The 21,388-nt window shown below is 45.7% G+C and overlaps 2 protein-coding genes and 1 pseudogene across 2 annotated transcripts; 2 read left to right on the top strand and 1 right to left on the bottom strand.

Moving 5' to 3' along the window:
• Nucleotides 1,386-2,707, bottom strand: CCL4 (chemokine (C-C motif) ligand 4). Its single transcript, NM_213779.1, is given in 3 exon segments — nucleotides 1,386-1,475; nucleotides 2,031-2,145; nucleotides 2,614-2,707. Coding segments are annotated over 3 exon segments (279 nt in total). The 5' UTR covers nucleotides 2,690-2,707; the 3' UTR covers nucleotides 1,386-1,387.
• LOC106507964 lies at nucleotides 6,127-7,576 on the top strand (annotated as a pseudogene).
• CCL3L1 (chemokine (C-C motif) ligand 3-like 1) lies at nucleotides 14,195-15,541 on the top strand. Its single transcript, NM_001009579.1, is given in 3 exon segments — nucleotides 14,195-14,270; nucleotides 14,959-15,073; nucleotides 15,451-15,541. Coding segments are annotated over 3 exon segments (282 nt in total).

The raw sequence follows: 21,388 nt of genomic DNA on the forward strand, positions 1-21,388 counted from the left end.
ACCCTACTTATACAATGAGTTGTCTTTGTGGGGACCACAGGGGTATGTCACAAGGAATACAAAGAAGCGGACTAACCTGGGCTTGGCACACTTTCTTGGTGGCAAGTCACTTCTCAGCCCCTGGCTCTCAGTGTCCATAATACAGGGGCTGGATCAGATGGTCTGAGAGGTTCCTCCCAGCTTTAATAGACTGTGATTCTCTGTCCTGTGGATCAAGACTTGGATGTGCACATAGTTCTATTTCATGTTCTCTCTGAGCCACGTCACAGGCGGTTCGGATAGAAGGGTGTTATGGAGAAGTGGCCTTAGGCTACTCCTACAACACTCCAGAACCAAATCTAACATTCATTCTTCTGTCCTTATGAAAACAATTCCCATTTGCTTTGGGTTCTAGAGACCTGATCTAATAATTAACCTAATCTGTCTGATGTCCCAGAGAGGAGAAACATTAATGCTCATTTTAAGTGAAAAGGTGGAGCCTCAGAGAGGGAAAGACAGAATCTGCTAGATGCCAGGTCCCGTGGTGAGTGTTTTACACCTCCTACCAACACTTCCAAGTAGATGATATCGCTTCCACTTTACAGGTGTGAAAATCGGGGTCCAGTAAGGCAAAACAACTTTCCTAACGATGTGCTGAGAGCAAGTGATGGAGACCCACCTTTCTGACTCTGAGCTACTTTGCCTTCCCTCTATATCGTGCTGCTGCTCCTATTTATAACTTTCCTGCAAGACATTGAAATGATAACCCTTAGCAGCAGAGCCATCTTTTGGGAATCATCCTTTCGTGGTGCTCCTCAAGCAGACCTGCAAGCCTTAGCACGTCACGTCACATCCCCTCTGGGCCTCTGTGGCCTCGTCTGTAAGACGGGGGCTAACAGTCCCTGTTTTCTAAGGGTGTTAAAATCCTTGTTGAAGGTTTTAAGTGCAATTGTGTCTTTAGACATGGTAGCCCATTTTATGTACTCAGTAATTGCTCATCCTTATTGTGTTGGGAAACCTGTACTTTGTCCCTATTCATACAACCAGGCAATTCCCCTTACAATCCCCAAATCAAATTAAGACACAAAGAAATGATCTGTATTTTTTAAAGGTTTTATTATGAAAACACTTGGAATCAAGGGCATTATCCGTGTATCTACAATAGCAGAGAAATAGTGATGGTGGACCATCCCCATGGGGGACAAATGTCCTTGGGTTAAAAAAAAAAAGCATAAATAAGGGGAAAGAACACCAAATACAGCAACACAGCATGTAATACAGATTAAGTTAGGAAAAGGAATAGCGACTACTGAGCGGAGTCAGGAGTCTCGAGAAGGTGCGTCTTGCTGAGAAGCGTCGGGCTCAGGTGACTTTCCCTGGAGGACACCTTCCCCGGGTTCAGAGCAGCTCAGTTCAGTTCCAGGTCATCCATGTACTCCTGGACCCAGTCATCACTGGGGTTGGCGCAGACCTGCCTGCCCTTTTTGGTCTGGAATCTGTGGGATGAGGAGCAGACAGGTTAGAATCCCAGGGGACTTTGCCTATGGTGGGTCTCTCTCTGTCCTTGACCGTGGCTCATGTTGGACAGCCCAGTGGGAGGGGACACCCTTCCCAGGTTGCTGCTGGGGCCTGACTCCTTGTCACTTCCTCCCCTGGTCTAGCTGTGGCCTCCTGGGTTTTCCAGATTAGGAAGTGGAGAGTTTTGTAATCAATGTGGACAGGTCTCCTCAGGTGGTTCCTGCTGCCCCGAGTAATGATTTTTCCACATGTGTTTAAGAAGTCAGCCCATGTCTCTTGTCATCTCTTTGATCTTTCCTGGTTTCCTGGCCTCTGGCGAACTTCCTTCCCAGAAAGCCCCTCCCCTTCCTTTAGCTCCCCATCCCCTCCTAGCACCTGCTCCAGGACTCAACAGGTGCCTTTGGGACCTGTTCCTCACTGCTTTCAGGGAGGCCTTCAGCCCTGAGACCTGCCTCTGTACTGCTTAATCGCCCCTGCCCCGAACAGGCCCCCTTCCTACACCTGCCCCCACCGGCCCCAGGCTTGATACTTACACCACGGCTGGCTGGGAGCAGAGGCTGCTGGTCTCATAGTAATCAGTCACGAAGTTGCGAGGAAGCTTCCGCACGGTGTATGTGAAGCAGCAGGAGGTGGGAGGGTCTGAGCCCACTGGAAAGGAAGGCCAAGGTGAGACAGAAGCTCTCCACAGAACCATTCATTTTGGCTTCTCGTGGTGCTTAGGGACCCCGAGATCCCCAGATGCGGTCCCTTGTATTCCACCCCACCCACTCCGAGTAGCAGTCTTATTCTGAACAGAGCATCCTAGGAGAGGATCATGAAAGAATTCTAGAAGTTGAGGCTGGATTGGGTCTAACCCCCTTCACCTTACAGATGGAGACATGAAGGCACAGAGGGAGACAGGGACTTGCTCGAAGAAGCCTATGGGTTGCTACTTCTTAAGAAAACAGGAATTTGACTCCTACCGAACGGCTACCAGGTTTGACATTTAACAGCAGGCTAACCTTCCCGGCTCCCTCTGGTCCCAACCACACAGAGGCTGCTGTTGGACCAGCCCCAACTAGGAAAGTCAATGGTGGCTACATCATGACTCAGCAGCAGCCAGGAGAGTGAACTTACTTGGTGCTGAGAGCGCTGGAGAGCAGAAGGCAGCGACCAGGACCAGGAGGGAGAGGACAGTCACGCAGAGCTTCATGGTCTTGGCGGAGGAGAGACTTGCCCGGAGCTCAGAGGAGAGGACCCAGAAGCTTCAGAACCCTCCTGTGTTCTGTGCTGATGCTGAGTTGGGAACCCCTCTTTATAGGAGCTCTGAGGCCTTGGAGAGAGGCGAGAGTACAGGAGGGCGAGTGGAATTTCCAGAGCACAGATGATGTCATGGTGCCAATAAGGAAACTGAAGCTAGCTGACAGCGAGGAGCTTTCACAGCTCTTCCTCAGTGATGTCATCACGGAGGAAAGCGGAGGGAGGTGGAGGAGAGAAGTGGGCTGTGCCCTAAAGGGAAGTGGTACACCAAAGACAGTGACTGAGACAGGGCGGTGGGGCAGGGGGGAGAGTCGCAAACCCGAGAGGAAAGATGGAGACTTCGCACCTGCCAGAAGGGGCTTGTGGATGAGAATGGTGCTCTTCTCCGTGGTTAGCACCCCCCAGAAGCTGAAGGTTTCGTGTCAGTCTTTCCAGGGTGGCCACAAGCCTGGCCCCAAGAAGAAAGAGGAAGCCAGGATTCCATTTCTCATTCCTGGACCTCCTTCTGCTGGGCTGAGTGACTTTACTGCTCTGTGTGTTTCCTGGGGCATAAAGAAACGGTCCAGCCTTAGATGTGCACAAGGGCCCAGCAGTAGACATATAGCTTCTACTTAGTGGACATTTATTATGTGCCAGGCACTGAGCAAGCTGGCTTACACACACACACACACACACACACACACACACACACACACACACACACATACACACATACACTTGATATCTAACCCTTCTGTAACCCTGTGATTGTTTTCCTGAGACAATGAGGATCAGAAAGCAGAGCAGAGTTCACTGATGACCTCAAGGCCACACAGCTGTTAAGGGGTGCTGCCAAGATTTGGACTGAGATTCATCAGACTCTAAAATCCGTTTTCTTTCTACCCTGTTGGCTCCAGAACATATCTGGAACATGACCACAGAGAAACTGGTGACCTCTAGGGGCCATGCCACACACAAAGACCCATCTTATTCCATCTTATTAGGGCTGAATGCAGGAAAGGCATTTGGGTCAGTCTATCCTAGAAGAAGAGAATGCAAAAGAAATCTAGATCTCAGTATGCTCCCTGGGTCCGATAGTAGAAAAGGAAAAAGAATTCAGGAAGAATCAAGCTGGGAAGACCCAGATAAAGAATGTTCCTCCAGTATAAAAATGGAATTAGTTCATCAATGTTACAGATAGTCTGTAATCTAAGCATGTGGGTTTTCCCAGGCATCCAGAGGGAATTCCTTTTGTTTCTGTAAATCCCTGCCTGGTTTGGCAGCTGCTGTGAACCTGAAGTTTCCAGATCCCAGGAATACAGTAGTGTGTGAATCAGGGCAAGTGAGAGCAGTTAGGATGATGGGATCAAGATCTCAACCCACCTTCAGTTCAACTGCTCTCACCCACCTTGCCACCTGCTCTGAGAAAGAAAAATGAAGAATGAGAAGAGGGAGCCAGGCCTCCTGGGTACTGTAGAGATGTGGGATAGAAGGGGTCAGAGCAGCATCTTGGAGTATTTCAGGGTCATTAAATAGAGTACAATGTCATTCCATCTCATCACCCTCCCTACCCCCACCACCTACACAAACACAAACTATGCTTTCCTCCATCCTTTCTGTCCTCACCCTTTTCTTTGCACGAGTATTGTTTCATGTGTTCTGATCTTCCCCAAGACCCCCACGCCCAGCTCTAACACTCTATGATCCTTGATACCGCGTGTGCTAGAATCTCTCATGGTTTCTTCTGGCGGACGGAGCTCCATCTTCATGCAACCTTGCTTTAAGGGAAGGAGACTGTGTGATACCCAGAATCTACACAGACTTAGTTATCCATGGCATTTCCATTCAACCCAATTTAGTAATCATCTGCTCCTAGTCAGGGTATATGGAGCTGAATGAAGCTCCATCCCTGCCCTCAAAGAGTTCTTAGTCTAGTGATGGTGTTGATAGTGACAGAAAGAACTTTCTTGTGAGATGGAATGAGGTATATGTGTCACATCAGAGGTAGAAACAACACGTCAGAGAGCCCAAAGGCTGGAGAAAAGTCATCCCTTGGCTATAAATGAATGGCTCCAAGCCAAGGCTAAATCCACTGTGCACTGAGGAAGAGCCCTTGACATAGAGACCTCTGTCTAAATGCATGGGGAATGCTGATCTTCAAGCTGCAGTGGGATTATGAAGATACATAAGAGTGACGATCGATAAGCATGGGTGATTGGTCTCCATTGAGCCACATGATGAGTTTGACTGTTGATTCTTGCCTCCTAAGCTTCCTTGGATCTTTGGTTCATGGAGGTAAAATGGTATCTTCATAAAGGTCTCAACAACAATGCTGTGTTCATGCCAGTGAAATTCCACACTACAAGTACAAAGGCTTGTGTCAAAATGTTTTGCTAAATCAGTGGCCTCCAAGATTTATACACTGAAGCTATTTCTAAGTAATAGTCAACAGAGAATGATAAAAAAAAAAAATGCTTCTCAGATATAAGACCACAAAAGTGCTCGTCTTCTCTAGAGGAGCTTCCCTGACTTCTCTTCCAGCCGAATTCCGTATTTCCCTCTGTGCTACCCTCCTACATATCATCTATAACATATCTGTCTACTTGGTTGTCTCCTCCCCCCGGAAAGCAACTCCTTGATGTAGAGACTGTGTTATACTTATCTCTGTGTTCACAGTAGGTGTTTAATGAACACTTGTTTCATAAGTGTCCAGACGCAGCGCAAACCACCAGTTTTAATGGGAGGGGGCATGATAGGTAACGTGGACTCCGGATATGAAGTCCATTTCGCTAAGTGAAGGACCAATGAACTGGACATTCCGACTTTCTGTCCAGAATGTGATTCCCCAGCCTTGATGGGATAGTAATCCTCCTCCTCCTACTGACCCAGTGGTTTTGTGGTAAAGGATACTATTCTAGGACTCAGGTCTTTCCAGCTCAGAGATGTGAGAAGTGACAGTGAGAGTCAACCACAGTTTCAGGGATCAACATGTGCCTCTTGTGGGCCATCCCCTCACTCCTGAGCAGGGAAGCCCTTCACTTCCCTTCACGTATGCTGACAAGAGGTTTCCCTCCCACGCCCGGGACTGCCACTCTGCTCAAAATTCCGTTTTGTGCACTTTCACATCTGTTTTATCATTTTGCCTTCCCATCTTTCCCAGGCTGAAAGCAGGACCCCTGACCTCAGCCATAATATGACCTTACAAGGGTGCTAGTATTTTTTTTTTTTTTTTTGGCTGTTTAGGGCTGTACCTGTGGCATATGTAGGTTCCCAGGCTAGGGGTCAAATTGGAGCTTCAGCTGCCAGCCTACACCACAGCCACAGCAACACCAGATCCAAGCCACATCTGCAACCTATACCACAACTCACGGCAATGCCAGATCCTTAACCCACTAAGCAAGGCCAGGGATCGAACCTGCGTCCTCATGGATGCTAGTCAGATTCGTTTCTGTTGAGCCACAAGGGGAACTCCCAGTTCTGGTATTTTTGATTTCCCTCAGCATAACCACATCTGAGGTTTTATCTGATCCCAATCTGTTTTGTCATTGCTCAGATTAGGGAGGAAGACCTAGAGCAGTCAAAAGACTTGGTGAAGGTTACATGGGATATGTGTCAAGATCCAAGGTCTTCCAACTCCTGGTACAGAGATGACCAAGCTCCTTTACAGGTGTGACTCTCTGGGGTCATGCAGGTAGGAAGCCTCTGAAGGTACCAGACTCTCAGAGGAGATTGCAGAGCTGTTGAAGAGCAGGAAACAGGTGGTCCATCCTGACATTCTGTGCTCTCCTGGAAAGAAAATTGTTGAGATGCAAGTGTTGGGAGACCATTGGGTGTCAGGGCCAAGAGTGCTAGCCCCTCAGAGATGGAATGCCTGGAACTGGAGAATTCTTTGCGAGTGAAGCTTGAGACTGCAAAGCCAAGGTGAGCTGAAATCTGTGGTCCTTCTGCCAAGATAATAATCCAAGAAGAGTTATATCCTTTGGTCTTGCCAATATGGTAGCCACATCCCTTGTGGGGAATGGGAGCAGAAATTGGATTGTACTATGAAAAAGTAAGTACAGCTTTCAGCTTTCGGCTCAGAGGAGGCCAAGGTGCAACTTTCTTCAGCTGTCCCAAATCTGGGTTCACCCGACACCGGCTGCCTCCACCATGCAGCCTAAGTTTGATCCCAACAAGATCAAAGTCATATACCTGAGGTGCACTGGTGGAGAAGATGGTGCCCCATCTGCCCTGGCCCCCACGATCGGCCCCCTCGGTCTGTCTCCAAAAAAAGTTGGTGATGACGTTGCCAAGGCAACTGGTGACTGCAAGGGTCTGAGGATTATAGTCAAACTGACCATTCAGAACAGACAGGCCCAGATTGAGGTGGTAGCTTCTGCCTCTGCCCTGCCCATCAAAGCTCTCAAAGAACTGCCAAGAGAGAGAAAGCAGCAGAAAAACATTAAGCACAACGGATACATCACTTTTGATGAGATTGTCAATATTGACCGACAGATGGGGTACTGATCTTTAGCTTGAGAACTCTCAGGAGCCATTAAAGAGATCCTGGGGACTGCCCAGTCTGTGGGCTGTGATGTTGCTGGCTGCCACCTCATGCCATCATAGATGACATCAACAGTGGTGCAATGCAAAGCCCAGCTAGTTAAGAACTGCAAAGAAAAATTAAATAAAGGATTATTTGACAACTGAAAAAAAGAAAAGAAAAGGTAAGTACATAAGTACCCTAAGCATGGGATTCTGGATGGAGTCTGTAGGACAGTGAGCTGGGAAGCCATTCATCAGTGACAGCCACACTGCACCCCTCAGCCAGCAGCTCCACGTCGTCTTCTTCTTCTTTTGTGTGTGTGTGTGTGTGTGTGTGTGTGTGTGTGTGTGTGTTAGGGCTGCACCTGCGGCACGTGGAAGTTCCCAGGCTAGGGGTTGAATCAGAGCTGCAGCTGAGCCGTGATAGGAACTCTGAGACCTAATTTTTTAAAAAATTTCTATTAGTTTGCTTTAACAGAGAATATACATGGTCACTGTAGAAAATTCGGGAAACACAAGCAGACAGAAATAAGAAAAAAAAATTACCCGTCATTCTGTATAAGGGTTTTGCATTTTACTAGTGATACTTAATATCCTTTCTGAAACCAACACAGCTTATTATTGTTACAGTACATTCTTCCATATCATTAAAACCTCAAAAAAATATTTCAAACTAGCATGTGTGATGTTTCATTGCCTGGATATATCAAACTTTTTCACCAAAATTTATATTTAACCATTCTGTTTCTTAGATCAGCTCATGCAAGTTGTTCTAACTTTTCTCTATTCCAAATTGAGCCAAGAATTGAAGGATGATGAGCCAGGAAGAGTGTGCGGGTGGGGTTGATCTGCCAAACAAGGAGACCTGCACTTTTCACAACACATAGAACAGACTGATTGAAATATTTCAGTAATAATGATAACTGTCACCAACACTTACATACCACTTCATATGAGCCTTTTATAGATACTAAGGTAATTCATAGCAATCCCTCTGAGATAGGTACTGTTATTATTCCCTTTCACACATGAGGAAACTGAAGCACAGAGAGGTAAGTAACCAACAAAAGAACACACAGCTCAGATATGATAGATTTGGAAATGACACCAAGGAGGTATGGATCCAGAGTGCTAATAAATCAGAAAAGGGAAATAAACTTATCATAAATTTATGTTAAAAGCTTAGCAGCTGAAGCTCTGTTATTATGATGCAAAACATGTTTTTGTTTTGCATTTTTAAACAGTGCAATCTAGGGATCACTTTCTTTTTAAGGGAATGGAACAATGATTTCCTTTATTTGTTCTAAATACGCATCTCTGCGGCTGTCATGGGACAGCCCATGCTCAAAGAATTTCACTCTGCCCTGTGATCTGTGAGAAGGGGAAATTGTGCTCTGCCCGGTGACACCACATTCATAAAAAGCAGAGACAAGACCTGCACTTTTTTTTTTTTTTTTTTTATTTTCCCACTGTAACTTTTTTTTTTTTAATTTAAAAAACACTTTTATTCAGGTGCTGGTAGAAGCTGATGCTATGGACTAAAATTGGTTGAAATATTTGGTGTGCTTACTTTGTGCATAATTTATTTTACTTCCACATTATAATTTTTTTCTCAATGAATTTTATTACATTTATAGTTGTATAACGATCATCACAAGAGACGTGCACTTTTAAGGAAACATGTAGTTCAGGGAGCTGAGTCTTTGTTTCCAGGAAGTTTCAAGGTGGCAACAGAAGAGGCCAAAGTGGGAGGCAGGGGTCAGGTCTCAGAGGAGAAGCTTCCATTTCACCCTGGAAACAGCTTAGCACGTGTGAAGGGGTTTCAACGGAGAGAGACAGAGACTGATTTGAACAAATCACTTTAAATGCCTCCTGATGAGACAGATTGAAGAGAGGCCAAAAGGAAGGAAAAAAACAATTGATAGGACACTCTAGAGCTGTCATGGTAAGAAGCAATGAGGGCTTGCTGAAGACACTGGCAGTGGAAAAGCTGAGGAGATACACTTAATGTCAAGTACACAACAGAGGAGGTGGTTGAATAGAGACGTAGGAGATGGGGGGTGGGGGAGGAGTTAAGCGTGACTCCCAGGTTTCTGGCTTAGAAACTTGGTAAGGGGGATGCTTTTTACTAAGTTGCAGAAGTAGGGATGGGGTATAGGTGGAAGGGTCCAATTCAGATCAAACTCTATGCCCTGATCTGCACGCACATGCGCGCGCGCACACACACACACATACACACTCACAATGGCCAGAGGAGAATGACAAGAAAAACTCAAGATAGGAAAGGACTTGGCTGCAGAAAGAAGGGTTTTCATTAGTGGGAACTTGTCTTGGAAAGAGGCCCCCAGGGTATTGTCTCTGCTCACATGAAGGGTGGGGCTAAGTCTGCTGCAACCTGACTTGGTGGTTGCAAAAAGGAAGCCAACTCTGGGCCAAACAAGGGGGTCATTATCCGTGAGCCCATCCATGGAGCCCATAGCCACTAAAGGAAGAGAGCTGAGATCAACATCTGGGGAATTCTTTTTTGGCCACATTGGTGGCATATTGAAGTTCCTGGGCTAGGGAGTGAATCCAAGCCAAGGCTGCAACCTACGCCACAAATGCAGCCAACACTGGTTCCTTAACCGTTGCTCTGGGCTGGAGAATGAACTGGTGCCTCCACAGAGACAAGCCAGATCATTAACCCACTGTGCCACCACAGGAACTCTGACACCTGGGAACTTCTGATTCAAGTAAAAACACATATGACAAAGCGTTATTTCCTGGCTTTAGGATTGATATGAAAAATCTTATAAGTATATAATTACTAAGATAGAACTTTATATTCAACATATCACCTTTATTAACAAGAGCAAATTATAAGAAACAAAGACTGCGTTAGAAAATTCATCATGTTATCATCACCATGTACTAGAATTTGGTTTAAATCCAAGAGGACATGGTATGAATTTGGTTTAAAATCACAGGGCATGCAAGAGGCACATGAAAAGATGCTCAACAGCACTAATCATCAGGAAATGCAAATCAAAACTACATGAGATTATCATCTCACTCCAGTCAGAATGGCCATTATTGAAAAGTCTGCAAATAATAAATGCTAGAGAGGGTGTGGAGAACAGGAAACCCTCCTACACTGTGGGGGGAAATGTAAATTGGAAAACAGTCTGGGAGTTTCCTTAAATAGCTAAAAATACAACTGTCATATGATCCAGCAAACCCACTTCTGGGCATATATCCAGAAAAGACAAAAACTCTAATTTGAAAAGATACTACGCCCCAGTGTTCATTACAACACTGTTTACAATAGCCAAGACAAGGAAGCAACCTAAATGTCCATCAACAGATGAATGGTTTAAGAAGATGGGGTACATATATACACAATGGAATACTACTCAGCCATAAAAAAGAATGAAATCATGTCATCTGCAGTGACATGAATGGACCTAGAGATTAGCATACTAAGTAAAGTCAGAGAAAGGCAAACATCCTATAATATCACTTATATGTCAAATCTAAAATATGATACAAATGAACTGATTTACAAAACAGAAACAGACTCACAGATACAGAAAAGAGACATGGTTACCGAAGGGAAAAGGGCCTGGAGAGGGATAAATTAGGTGTTTGTGACTAAGAGATACAAATTACTATGTATAAAATAGATAAAAACAAGGACCTACTACATAGCAATATATACATAGGGAGCTACATGCAATATCTAGTAATAAACCCTAATGAAAAAGAGTATATTTAACTGAATCCCTTTGCTGTACACCAGAAACAAATACAAAGATGTAAATCAACTATACTTCAAAAGTTTTTTAATAATAAATAAAATCAGCAGGGGCATGGTCTAAATTTTTGAAGAGATAATTACGTAGACAGCTAATGATAATGCAATGCGGTTGAGTGCTTTAATAGTAGCAGTCCACTATTAGAAACGAGGCTGATTCAGCAGTTTCCATTTCCTTCTTGCCTTCCTCAAGCAGAAATGCCCGCTCTCAGAAACTGAATCACAAGTAGGAAGGGAGGGGTTCCCTTAAGAAGTAAATGAGGGACTTGAGGGAGAGCTGGGGCAGAGGGTGTGTGGGTGAGGAGGCATTGTCTGTGATCTAGAGTTTCCAGCGGAAGAAGCACGTGATAGACTCCTTATTTTGGAACTGACAGTAGCCATTGACAGCTGGGTGATAAAGCCCTAGGAAAGCCTGCCATGGCCCTGGCCCTCCTCCTTGGCTTTGCTTCACCTCCCTCAGGACCAGCATTAGCAACCCTGGATGGGATGGAAACAGAGCCTTGTGTTTCAAGAGAAGTAAACCCCAAGGTGTGGTCTCACTTGGCTTCTGTCTTATTTCTGCGGTTGTTCAAGATCCCTTTGAGGGAGGGCATTCAGACCCTCCTGGTTCGGCCCTAATTTAGCTTCCTCATTCGTATTTGCTCCCTGTTTGCTGTGTAGCTGCTCTGAACAACACACCCCTCCCTCTGGGCGGGCAGTTTCTCATCTGTGACTCTGGGTCACCTGGACCTCCACTGCCATGCCAGCCACACATGTTCAAAGCCTGTGTAGCTTTCAAGACCAAATCAAAATTCCATCCCTCTGGTGAAGGCTTCTTCCCCTCTCCTCCCAAAGGAGGTCATTGCTCCCTTGTCATATTCTAAGCTTTCATTTATTTTTCTCCTAGGAATCTTAGTACTTTCTGCTAAGCGCTGTGCTTATCTGTTTTTATACTCCACCAACTTCTACTAGCCTGGGGGCATCTAGAGGACAAAGATCATTAGAAAGAACTAAATCTATTTCATCACAAAATATGATCTACGCCTATTAGTTCTGTAATAATAAAATAATAAAGGATAGAAAAGAAACAATATACAAATCTGGCTAAGCAAGGAGACTCTTTTTGAAATTGAAATTTTGAGTTGAAAAGAACAGGAAAGGAAAACCGCTCTGGATTTGGCATTACTTATGCAAATATCTTAAAGATTCCTCGGAATAGTTCAGAGACATGGAAATCAAGACTTCATTTTAGCAAAGGCCACTGGAAAGAGAATTAAATACATTTATCCAAAAATTCTCAAATTAAACAATTAAAGACAACCTACCTCCCAACTGGTGGTGTTGTAAAGGTTTTAAAACAGAATGTGGGAGTTCCCATTGTGGCTCAGCAGAAACGATTCTGACTAGCATCCATAAGGACCCTGGTTCGATCCCTGGCCTCACTCAGTGGTTTAAGGATCCGGTGTTGCTGTGAGCTGTGGTGTAGCTTGCAGACACGGCTCAGATCTAGCATTGCTGTGGCTGTGGTGTAGGCCAGCAGCTATAGCTCCAATTTGACCCCTAGCCTGAGAATCTCCATATGCCGCAAGTGTGGCCCTAAGAAAGATAAATAGATAGATAAATAAATAAGTAAATAAATACATACATACAGCATGTGTTCCTCAATTTGTGGGCTGACCGGGAAAATAATACATTCTTTTTTTTTTTTTTTTTTTTTGCTTTTTAGGGCTGCACCCGTGGCACATGGAGGTTCCCTGGCTAGGGGTCCAACTGGAGCTACAGCTGCCAGCCTACACCACAGCCACAGCAACACGGGATCTAAGCCACGTCTGTGACCTACACCACAGGCAATGCCAGATCCTTAACCCCCTGAGTGAGGCCAGGGATTGAACCCACAACCTCATGGTTCCTAGTCGGATTCATTTCCACTGTGCCACAATGGGAACTCCAAGAAGGTAATACATTCTTACTCCAAAACAATAAGAAAGCTCCAGAAAAAAAGGAAAACAAAACTAGTCACTCATTCATCTGTCACACAAATATAAGTACTATTGATGCTTTGGGCATTTATTTCCAAAGCTTTACATTTTTTCCATGCCTAGGCTTATATCCATATATATGTATATACACATATGTACATACATATGGTTATAACATTTATAGTATATGTATGTATACATGGACACACATATACAATTACACGTGCACATATGCGTCTGGATAATTCTTCATCTTGTAGAATTTTCATCTTAATTTTTGACAGCTGATATTGTGATTTTATTTATGCTACTTCCATTAGTTTAAGAGCTTAATAATAAACATTCCAGTGGATATACCATAATTTACTTATTATTCCTTGACAGAGGAAAATGCAGCTTTCCTTATTTGGAGTTACAAATGATGCTGGCTCAGCATCTTCAGATCAGAAGATGCCTCCATATTTGGGCTTGTTTCTTTAGAACCCTTTCCTAGAAGTGTGTTTTCTAGGTTAATGGGTATAAATATTTTTAGACTCTTGACATATTAACACCCACATTGAATGTCTCCTTATGATTTTCAACTCTTGTTTAACCAGTGCCCTGGTCACTCAATGACTGTTTGATGAAAGGACAAATGACAGAGAAATGACCTCATGCTTCCTGGCCCTTTCGTGGAGTTTCCTTAATTCAGTTCCTTGCACCCAAGGGAGGCTTTTGCCAGCCTTCAGGGCATCTTCACATCTGCTCTGTGATTAGAGCAGCTGAGGAAGCACCATCAGTTCAGCTCGATGGGAGGGTCAGGCTGGAGAATTCATTAGGGGAAGGCGCCAGCTAAGAATAGCCCCAGTGGATACAGAGCCCTGTCCTCCTGCTCGGCGGGGTGGAGGGGGGAAAACCATTTCCTCACATGAAACCAGAATAAGTCATGTGTTGTGGGTTGAGACTTAGAGCAGCTATTCTTGGATATCCTGAACCCCTGTGGTTGCAGGGGACCCTGAGTTGTGCAACACTCAGCGTGAAAGCACCGCTATGCTTAAAAATTTCCCTCCTCACCCCCAGATTCCATTTCCCCATCCGCCAGGGCTGCCTATAAAAAGGGCGGGAGATGGCCACCCAGTGCAGAAGGACACGGGCAGCAGCGAGCACCCAGCCCCGCCTCGGCTCTGCTGATATCCCCAAGCCCACTCTCCGTCCGCTCAGCATCATGAAGGTGCCCGTGGCTGCCCTCGCCATCCTCCTCTGCGCCATGGCCCTCTGCAGCCAGGTCTTCTCTGCACCACGTAAGTCTGTGTGGTAGCTGTGGGGTCCCCACTCTCTGGCCAGTGTTAGACCACATCAATCTTTTCTTGTGTACCTAAGAGCCCTCAAGACAATAGCGAACTTCTCAAAGGGTTAGGAAACAGCTTGGCCTTTCTCGTCAAGATCTTGCTTTTTATCTTTCCAAAGGGATTCTTGGACCTGGAGCCAGGGGAGTTACAGCCCCATTGTACAGATGGCAAAAGAGAGACCTAAACAAATGAATTTGCAAAAGGCAGAATCCAAGTCTGGTTACCTCCCAGAGGCGTCAGACGTGACTCGCTCACCCTAGGTGCCCCCCCAGGAGTTCTGTCCCCTGGTTGTCTCATGAGAGATGTCCAAGATTTTTCTTCTGCTGGGGTGTGATTTCTTGAACCAGACAAAATTTCCTGAAGGGAAATGGGATAAAAAGAGGGCACTTGGATGTCTGGAGCGCAGAGAGAGAGCCACGGGGAAGAGCCAAAAAGAAAGAAGGATTCAGACAGAAACCAGGACAGAGACAGGGATATTTCTGGGCAAAAATGCCCAGTGCCTCCCAGTGACCTGTCTCCCAGCCCGCGCCCCAAGCCAGGCTGTCTGTCTGCCTCCGAGGCTTCCTCAGCCCCAGAGTTCTCAGACCTCCCCATTTCTTCTGAACCATGACTCAGGCTCATTCTGTCCCTTCCTCCACAGTTGGCGCCGACACCCCAACGGCCTGCTGCTTCTCCTATACCTCCCGGCAGCTTCCTCGCAAATTCGTAGCCGACTATTTTGAGACCAGCAGCCAGTGCTCCAAGCCCGGGGTCATGTAAGTGCCAGCCTTCCAGCCTGTCTCTGGGGAGATGGGGGTGGGGGTGGGGAGCACCCAAAGGCACAGACCAGCCAGGCACACCATCCTGGAAAGCCCAGCCCTCCGGGGCCTATCAAGTATGCAGGACCCAGGTCTCTGCTTGCAGAGTCAGGGAGGGCTAGACCAGCCTGGAGGGAGCAAGGGGAAGAAGGAGGCAGCGTGCAGCATCCTCCTGAGTCAGGGAGGGTGGCCTGGACTGAGACAGACAGAGGGTCCCTGAGGGAGAGGGCAGGCCCTGGGCTGCCCAGGACTGAGAGTGGGCTGGAGGGTCCACGGTGGGCCCAGGACCCCCTGCTGGATTCCTCAGTGTGTGATCCTTCTGTCCTTCTCCACAGCTTCCAAACCAAAAAAGGCCGGGAGGTCTGTGCCAACCCCGAGGATGCCTGGGTCCAGGAATACATCTCTGACCTGGAGCTGAGTGCCTGAGTGGCCTGGGAGCTCTGAGAAACCCAGGGACCTCTGTGGCCCAACTGGGCAGCAGGGACCTGCACCCTGGAAATGCCCCTGTCACCTCCACAGCTACCTCTCCTGTGCGCTGGCTGTTGCCAAACAGCCACTCTCTGGGACTCATTCCTAACTTAAATTGCATCTTATTTATAGTATTTAATTGAGGTTATTTATTTTCAATGTCCTGCTGTTGTCTGGGCCTGTGTGGTCCAAGAGGTCCGAAGACACCTTTGCACTGCCCTTCCCCTCCTCCTTCACTTGTGCCCTGACGTCAGTTGAGTGACTGTCACCAGTTTGTTCTAGGCACAGGTGGTGCCAACGCCACCAGACTGACAATTGTGTACTGGAAGTTTCCGTTCAGTGCTGTGTTCAGCCCAGCGAAATAAAAAAGATGCACTTTGGAAAAGGAAAGTGGCACTGAGTTTGGTTTTGTTTATTGGGCGAATCAGAATCACTGGTTAAAAGGAATAGGAGGCAAAGAATAGGAAGCCGGGAAATGGAGGGAAACTGGGGGAGATGAGGGGGGGTGGCTCCTACAGAGAAACTCTGCTTGGCATTGAGCCACAGGTCCAGAACACTCAACCTAGGAATCTTTTATGAATCAAAGCATGGGGTGCAGGAATAGACAACATTAAGAAGAATATTCATAGTAGATACTTAAGACAAATCAAACTCTTCTGAGTAACAATTACTAACACAGTCGAGACTTACTCCAGGCTGGGTGCTGTTTCTGCAATGTCCATTTGACCCTCACAACGAAATAGTACAGCTTAAGTACTGGTAATATTCACATTGGACAGGAGAGTAAACGTTGCAACATGATCTGTAAACAGCAAACAAAAGGAAACAATCATTTAACCCAGTAGAAGATTAAACCAGTAGAGGACTGAGTTGCCCGCCATTGGAATACTCTGTGGTTAGTAAAAAGGATAACACATCAGTATGGAAAAGTCTCCATAAGACTAGGTCCAAAGGTATACCTGTTTATATCTAGTATATGGTACAGACTCTGCTTATATGCGAGAGAACTACACATACAGAGTGAGGTTCTTTTTGTTTTTATTTTTTTAAACCCCAAACACACATATATGTTTACAAAGGCAAATATTTGGGAAGATATCAAACGGCTATGATTTCTTAGAGGCAATGGGATTTTTTTTTTTATGTTTTTGAAGAGGTAAGACTCTTCCTTCTTATTTTCTGTATTTGTTACAATTTATTTTTCAATGAGCCTGTATTGCTTACCTCTCCAGTCTCATCTTACCCTACCCTTTGATGGGTGATATTCTATCCACCAAAACATCAAAACTACTTTCTGGTTGGGATTCTGGTTGACACAAAGAAAATAGAGCTCAGTTTAGCTCCTAGTCTTTCTTTCTTTTTTTTCTTTTTTTTTTTTGGCTGCCCCATGGCATATGGAGTTCCCGGACTAGGGATCAGATCCAAGCCAAAGCCAAAGTTGCAACCTAGGCCACAGCTACAGCAATGCCGGATCCTTAATCCACTGTACCAGGCCAGGAATTGAACCTGTGTCCCAGTGCTCCCAAGACGCCACAGACCCCACTGCACCACCAAAGGAACTCCTTAGTTCATAGTCTTGATGCCACAATGGCTTTCATATCATGAGGACAAATGCAAGGAACAAGTCCTTTTCCCCAAGTCTTTCACTTCTCTTTCTCTCTTTCACACACACACACACACACACACACACACACACACACACACACACACACAACTCCTGCCAGGAAACATTTTACAGTCCCTTTCCATTAAGAGGGCCCCATGCCCCCAATACCATTACCACCCACACTCATAATAAGTGTGAAATTTCTATCAGGACAATGGAAGGAACAGCTTTTGTCTTCAAAGAAGCATTGGAGGGGTCACTATGTCTTCTCTGTTGGCACCCTGCATCTTGGAACAAATAAATGCTGCTTGTTTATGCTGAACTGTTTCTCAAAGTCCAGCAGCCCAAAGCCCAGATGAGAGGCTTAACGCTGCCCAACATGCCCTACAGACAAGTGTGAACACAGAGTGTAAATAGAACGAAGACCCCTGCGAGGGAACAGGGAGCGTGGAGCTGCACTGTTAACCAATCTATAGGTCATTTCAGAGACTAGGACTTGACTGAGATCCTTGGGCAGCCTCTCCGTTGACTTCCCTGGGGAATGTCCCCCATGGACACATATATGCAGGTGGGGAGGAGCCCTCTTCTGGGAGCTGCCAATGTCTTGAGCATGTGAGTTAGGAATGGGGAGGCTCCCAGGAGGAAGGCGACAGACCCTCTCCCCCGAACCCCCACGTGGCTGTTCAAGTTGGGCAGCGAGAAACGACCCACAGAAAACAACTGCCTGCATGGATTAACCACCTACAAAGATTAACTGTCCTCTCTAAGTCAGTTTCTGGTCCCACAATTGCTTGGTCATGGGATTCGACCCCCTTCCCCTCCCCTGAATTATGTAACCTTTCCCTCTTCCCTTTTTATTGTTCCTGCCACAAACTCCCACCACAAACTCCCACCATGGATCCTTTATAAGCCTAACATCTCCTCACAGTTGGTGCTGGTGCAATCTTGAGCTCAGCCCATCTGTTTCAGGTGCCTCAATAAATCTCTCTTGCTTTACCCACTCAGCCTTGTGTGTTCCTGCCTCGGCAAACCTAAGAGGAACCTGGGGTGTTGCCTTGGGTGTTGAGCAGCCAACAGCTTTTTGGGGATGGTCTTGTGGTTTCTTTGGCAAGGTCATGCCCTTCTAATGAGAGTAGGCTCCTGGTCACTTTGCTTCTGATCAGTTCCATGAGCTGAATAACCCAAAAAAGAGAGCTTGTTTCATCATATATCTTGCATTTTTACTGGGGTTGAGAATGTGTGCTTCCTAGCATGGGCCTCAATACTACACCCCTACCTCTAGCCGTGCAGTGGGAAACCTCTACCTTCAATTTGGCCCCTGCCAAAGTGACACAACATGTGGATCTGGTAACTACTTAATGCCTAACCCAAAACCACATCTTCCCCGTACCTTTACAAGGAGCTGATTATCCACGTCAAATAAGGACAACAAATACCTCACAGGAGAGGGTGGAGAGGGGGATTTAGGACTACAGTGGAGTTCTTTCTTAAAGAATTTTACCAATGGACGCAAGAATAGCTATTATATTCCAAGATTCAGAATCTTCCCTATCAAATTCCTTACTGTTGCAGCCTTAGCACTTGGCACAGACAATAGACCACTGTTCAACCAACAGGATTATCCACTTAAGAGCAGGTCTCAAAAGGTCCTGCCCAGACCACAGCAGGAGCACTACCTGGGAACTATTAGAAATGCAAATTCTAATCCTGCCTTCCCCTTGCAGGGGATGTGGCCCAGCAATCTGTGTTCTGAGATGCCTACAGGTAATTTCCACCCACACCAAACCACTTCCATTTCACAAGGTCCCCACATCAAATTCCCTGCTTTGTCATCGCAGCCAATCCCACACTTCTATCAGGGGCTATTACTTTTAAAAGACCCTGCATCTCTGGACTCTGTGTATATAGGACTGTTTCTCAGGAGGCTGGTGTTTTCGAGGAGGAAAACAAACAAGCAAACCTAGTCCAAAGAGCCTGGAATAAATGAAACCCAACAGAAGGGTACAGTGTGGCTCTGGCTCCAGGCAAGACTGGATGTGGCAGCCTATGACGTCCCATGTCCAATTTTCCTCTCTTAATGGTCTCCCTTCCATGTGAGCATCCCAGGATATCTCTCAGAACCTTCCAGAGTTACATGCCTTCTTGCTCATTTTCCTTAGGGAGAGGAAAGAGAGAGGCTATATCCCCATTGGGGAAAAAAAATCTCTAGGTTCTTTCTATTTGGCTGACAGGTCACCAATTCCTAGCTAATCACTATGGCTAAGGGAAGGAGTGTGTTTCATCGATCTGCTTAAGCAAGTCAAGGCACATACCTGGACTGCAGGTTGAATGAATTTCATATAAAATCTGAGAATGATGGGGAAGAGTGTCTGCCCAAAGGAACTGTGGGTTTCTAGTATCAAGAAGGATGTAGAATAGGTGCTGGTCTGGAAAAACATTTTCACAATAATGTGTTTGTCTTTTTCCTACAGTTTTTTTTTTTTCTTGAAATAAGGGTACTCTTTGTATGTGATGACTAATTCTTCTCTGTTGTCTAGATTAGAAACTTTAGTCTTCCTCCCTTCCTGAATGCCTGTATTTTTTTTCAAAGATGATGACTTATGTATTTCCTGATGCCCTATAAATAAATGACCATTGCCCAATTCTGAGGCTAAAGAGGCAATAAGCTCTTCATGGTGCCAAAGTCATCACCACAAAGTGGGGCTACCTGTTCACTCCAGAGCATATTAAGTGGGGTAGAACTGGCCCTTGCCATAAACACTACCCACCCTGCTTCATAAAAGCAGAAGAGGAGGAACGGGGAAAATGAGAGCACTCTCAGAATAATAAATCATCGTTACTGAAATTGTCCATATTGAGGAAGACAGGAGAATCCTTTATTATTGAATAAACAAAGGGGCAGATGACAGGAAACACCTTACACTTGTTGCTTCTGTTCTCTTTCTTTCCTGGGGAGATCATCCACAAAAAAATATTATACAGAATTGACCACATCCCCAGATCCTGGATGGGTCCTGATTAAAATAAGCCAATTTGCATCTTGGGGTTTTTAAACTCATCATCTTAACAAGCACATCCCAAGTCATCATACTGCTTGTGAAGACTCCCTAATAGACAACCAAGTAAAGATACCATAATTTTCTTTCCATATTGTAGATGACTTAAATTGGGTCCATTTTTAAAGTCTTATCAATATATTGGGGACTAAATAGCCTTATGCATAAAACTTTATTCCATATTTGAATGTATTTACGTAGGAAATAGATTCCTAGAAAAGGATTATCTTGGTCAAAGGCTAAGACCATTTTAAGGTTCCTTATGTATATTAGCACCATGTATAACATGTCCTTACGCCCTCTGCTTTGTGTATTTTGAGGCTCTTGATGAATCTCTTTCAAATGAGCAGGCGTCTGAAAGGCAACATTCCCTCTCATCACTCCTGAAACCCAGGCATTGATAAGACAGCTCTGTCGACATAGTGGTGATTTAAGTGAGTTGTACTGCTCAGGACTCATGGCATCATTGCAAATGCCACACCTATGCAGTTAGAACAGCTGTGGAATAACAAACGACGTCTCTGCCGGAGGAGAAACCAACTACAGAGCTCTAGTGAGAAGGAACCAGCTAAGTGTGGTCCCAGGATGACACCAACATCTCACCTTCTCTGGCTGTGGAAACCACTTCCCCATAAACAGCCCCAGTCAAGTGAGAACTTGAACTATTCTTGCAAATACCCTGAACCCTGTGGTTACCCAAGACCCCTCTTACATACACAAGTCAACAAGGCACCATTGTACTTAAAAACTTCCTTTTTCATCACCCCCAGTTTCCATCTCCCCACGGTCCACAGCTTATGCCTTAAGAGTAAGAGACATCGCTTGGACCCCAGAAGGAGGCTGATAACAGCGAGTTGTTCTGGCCCTCACTCTTGAGCCCTACCATCCTCCCCAAGGCCCTGTTCTCAGTCCTCCTGCTGCCATCCGCTGTTGTCCCCTGGAGTAGGTGGAGGAGTAGAAAGACCTTAAGCTCACCTCCTCTCACGGGCACACCAAGATTACAACTGTTTACAGAACACCTATTAATGAAAAAGACCAGAATCTACCCAAAAGGATCCCTTACAACTAAAGATTTAAAGAAGGAACCACAGCAAGACAGGAAGGGAGGAGTCACAGTGCAGTCAAGATTCATACACCCAGGTG

This window comes from Sus scrofa, chromosome 12 (genome assembly GCF_000003025.6).
Source record: "Sus scrofa isolate TJ Tabasco breed Duroc chromosome 12, Sscrofa11.1, whole genome shotgun sequence".
NCBI classification, from domain to species: Eukaryota; Metazoa; Chordata; class Mammalia; order Artiodactyla; family Suidae; genus Sus; species Sus scrofa.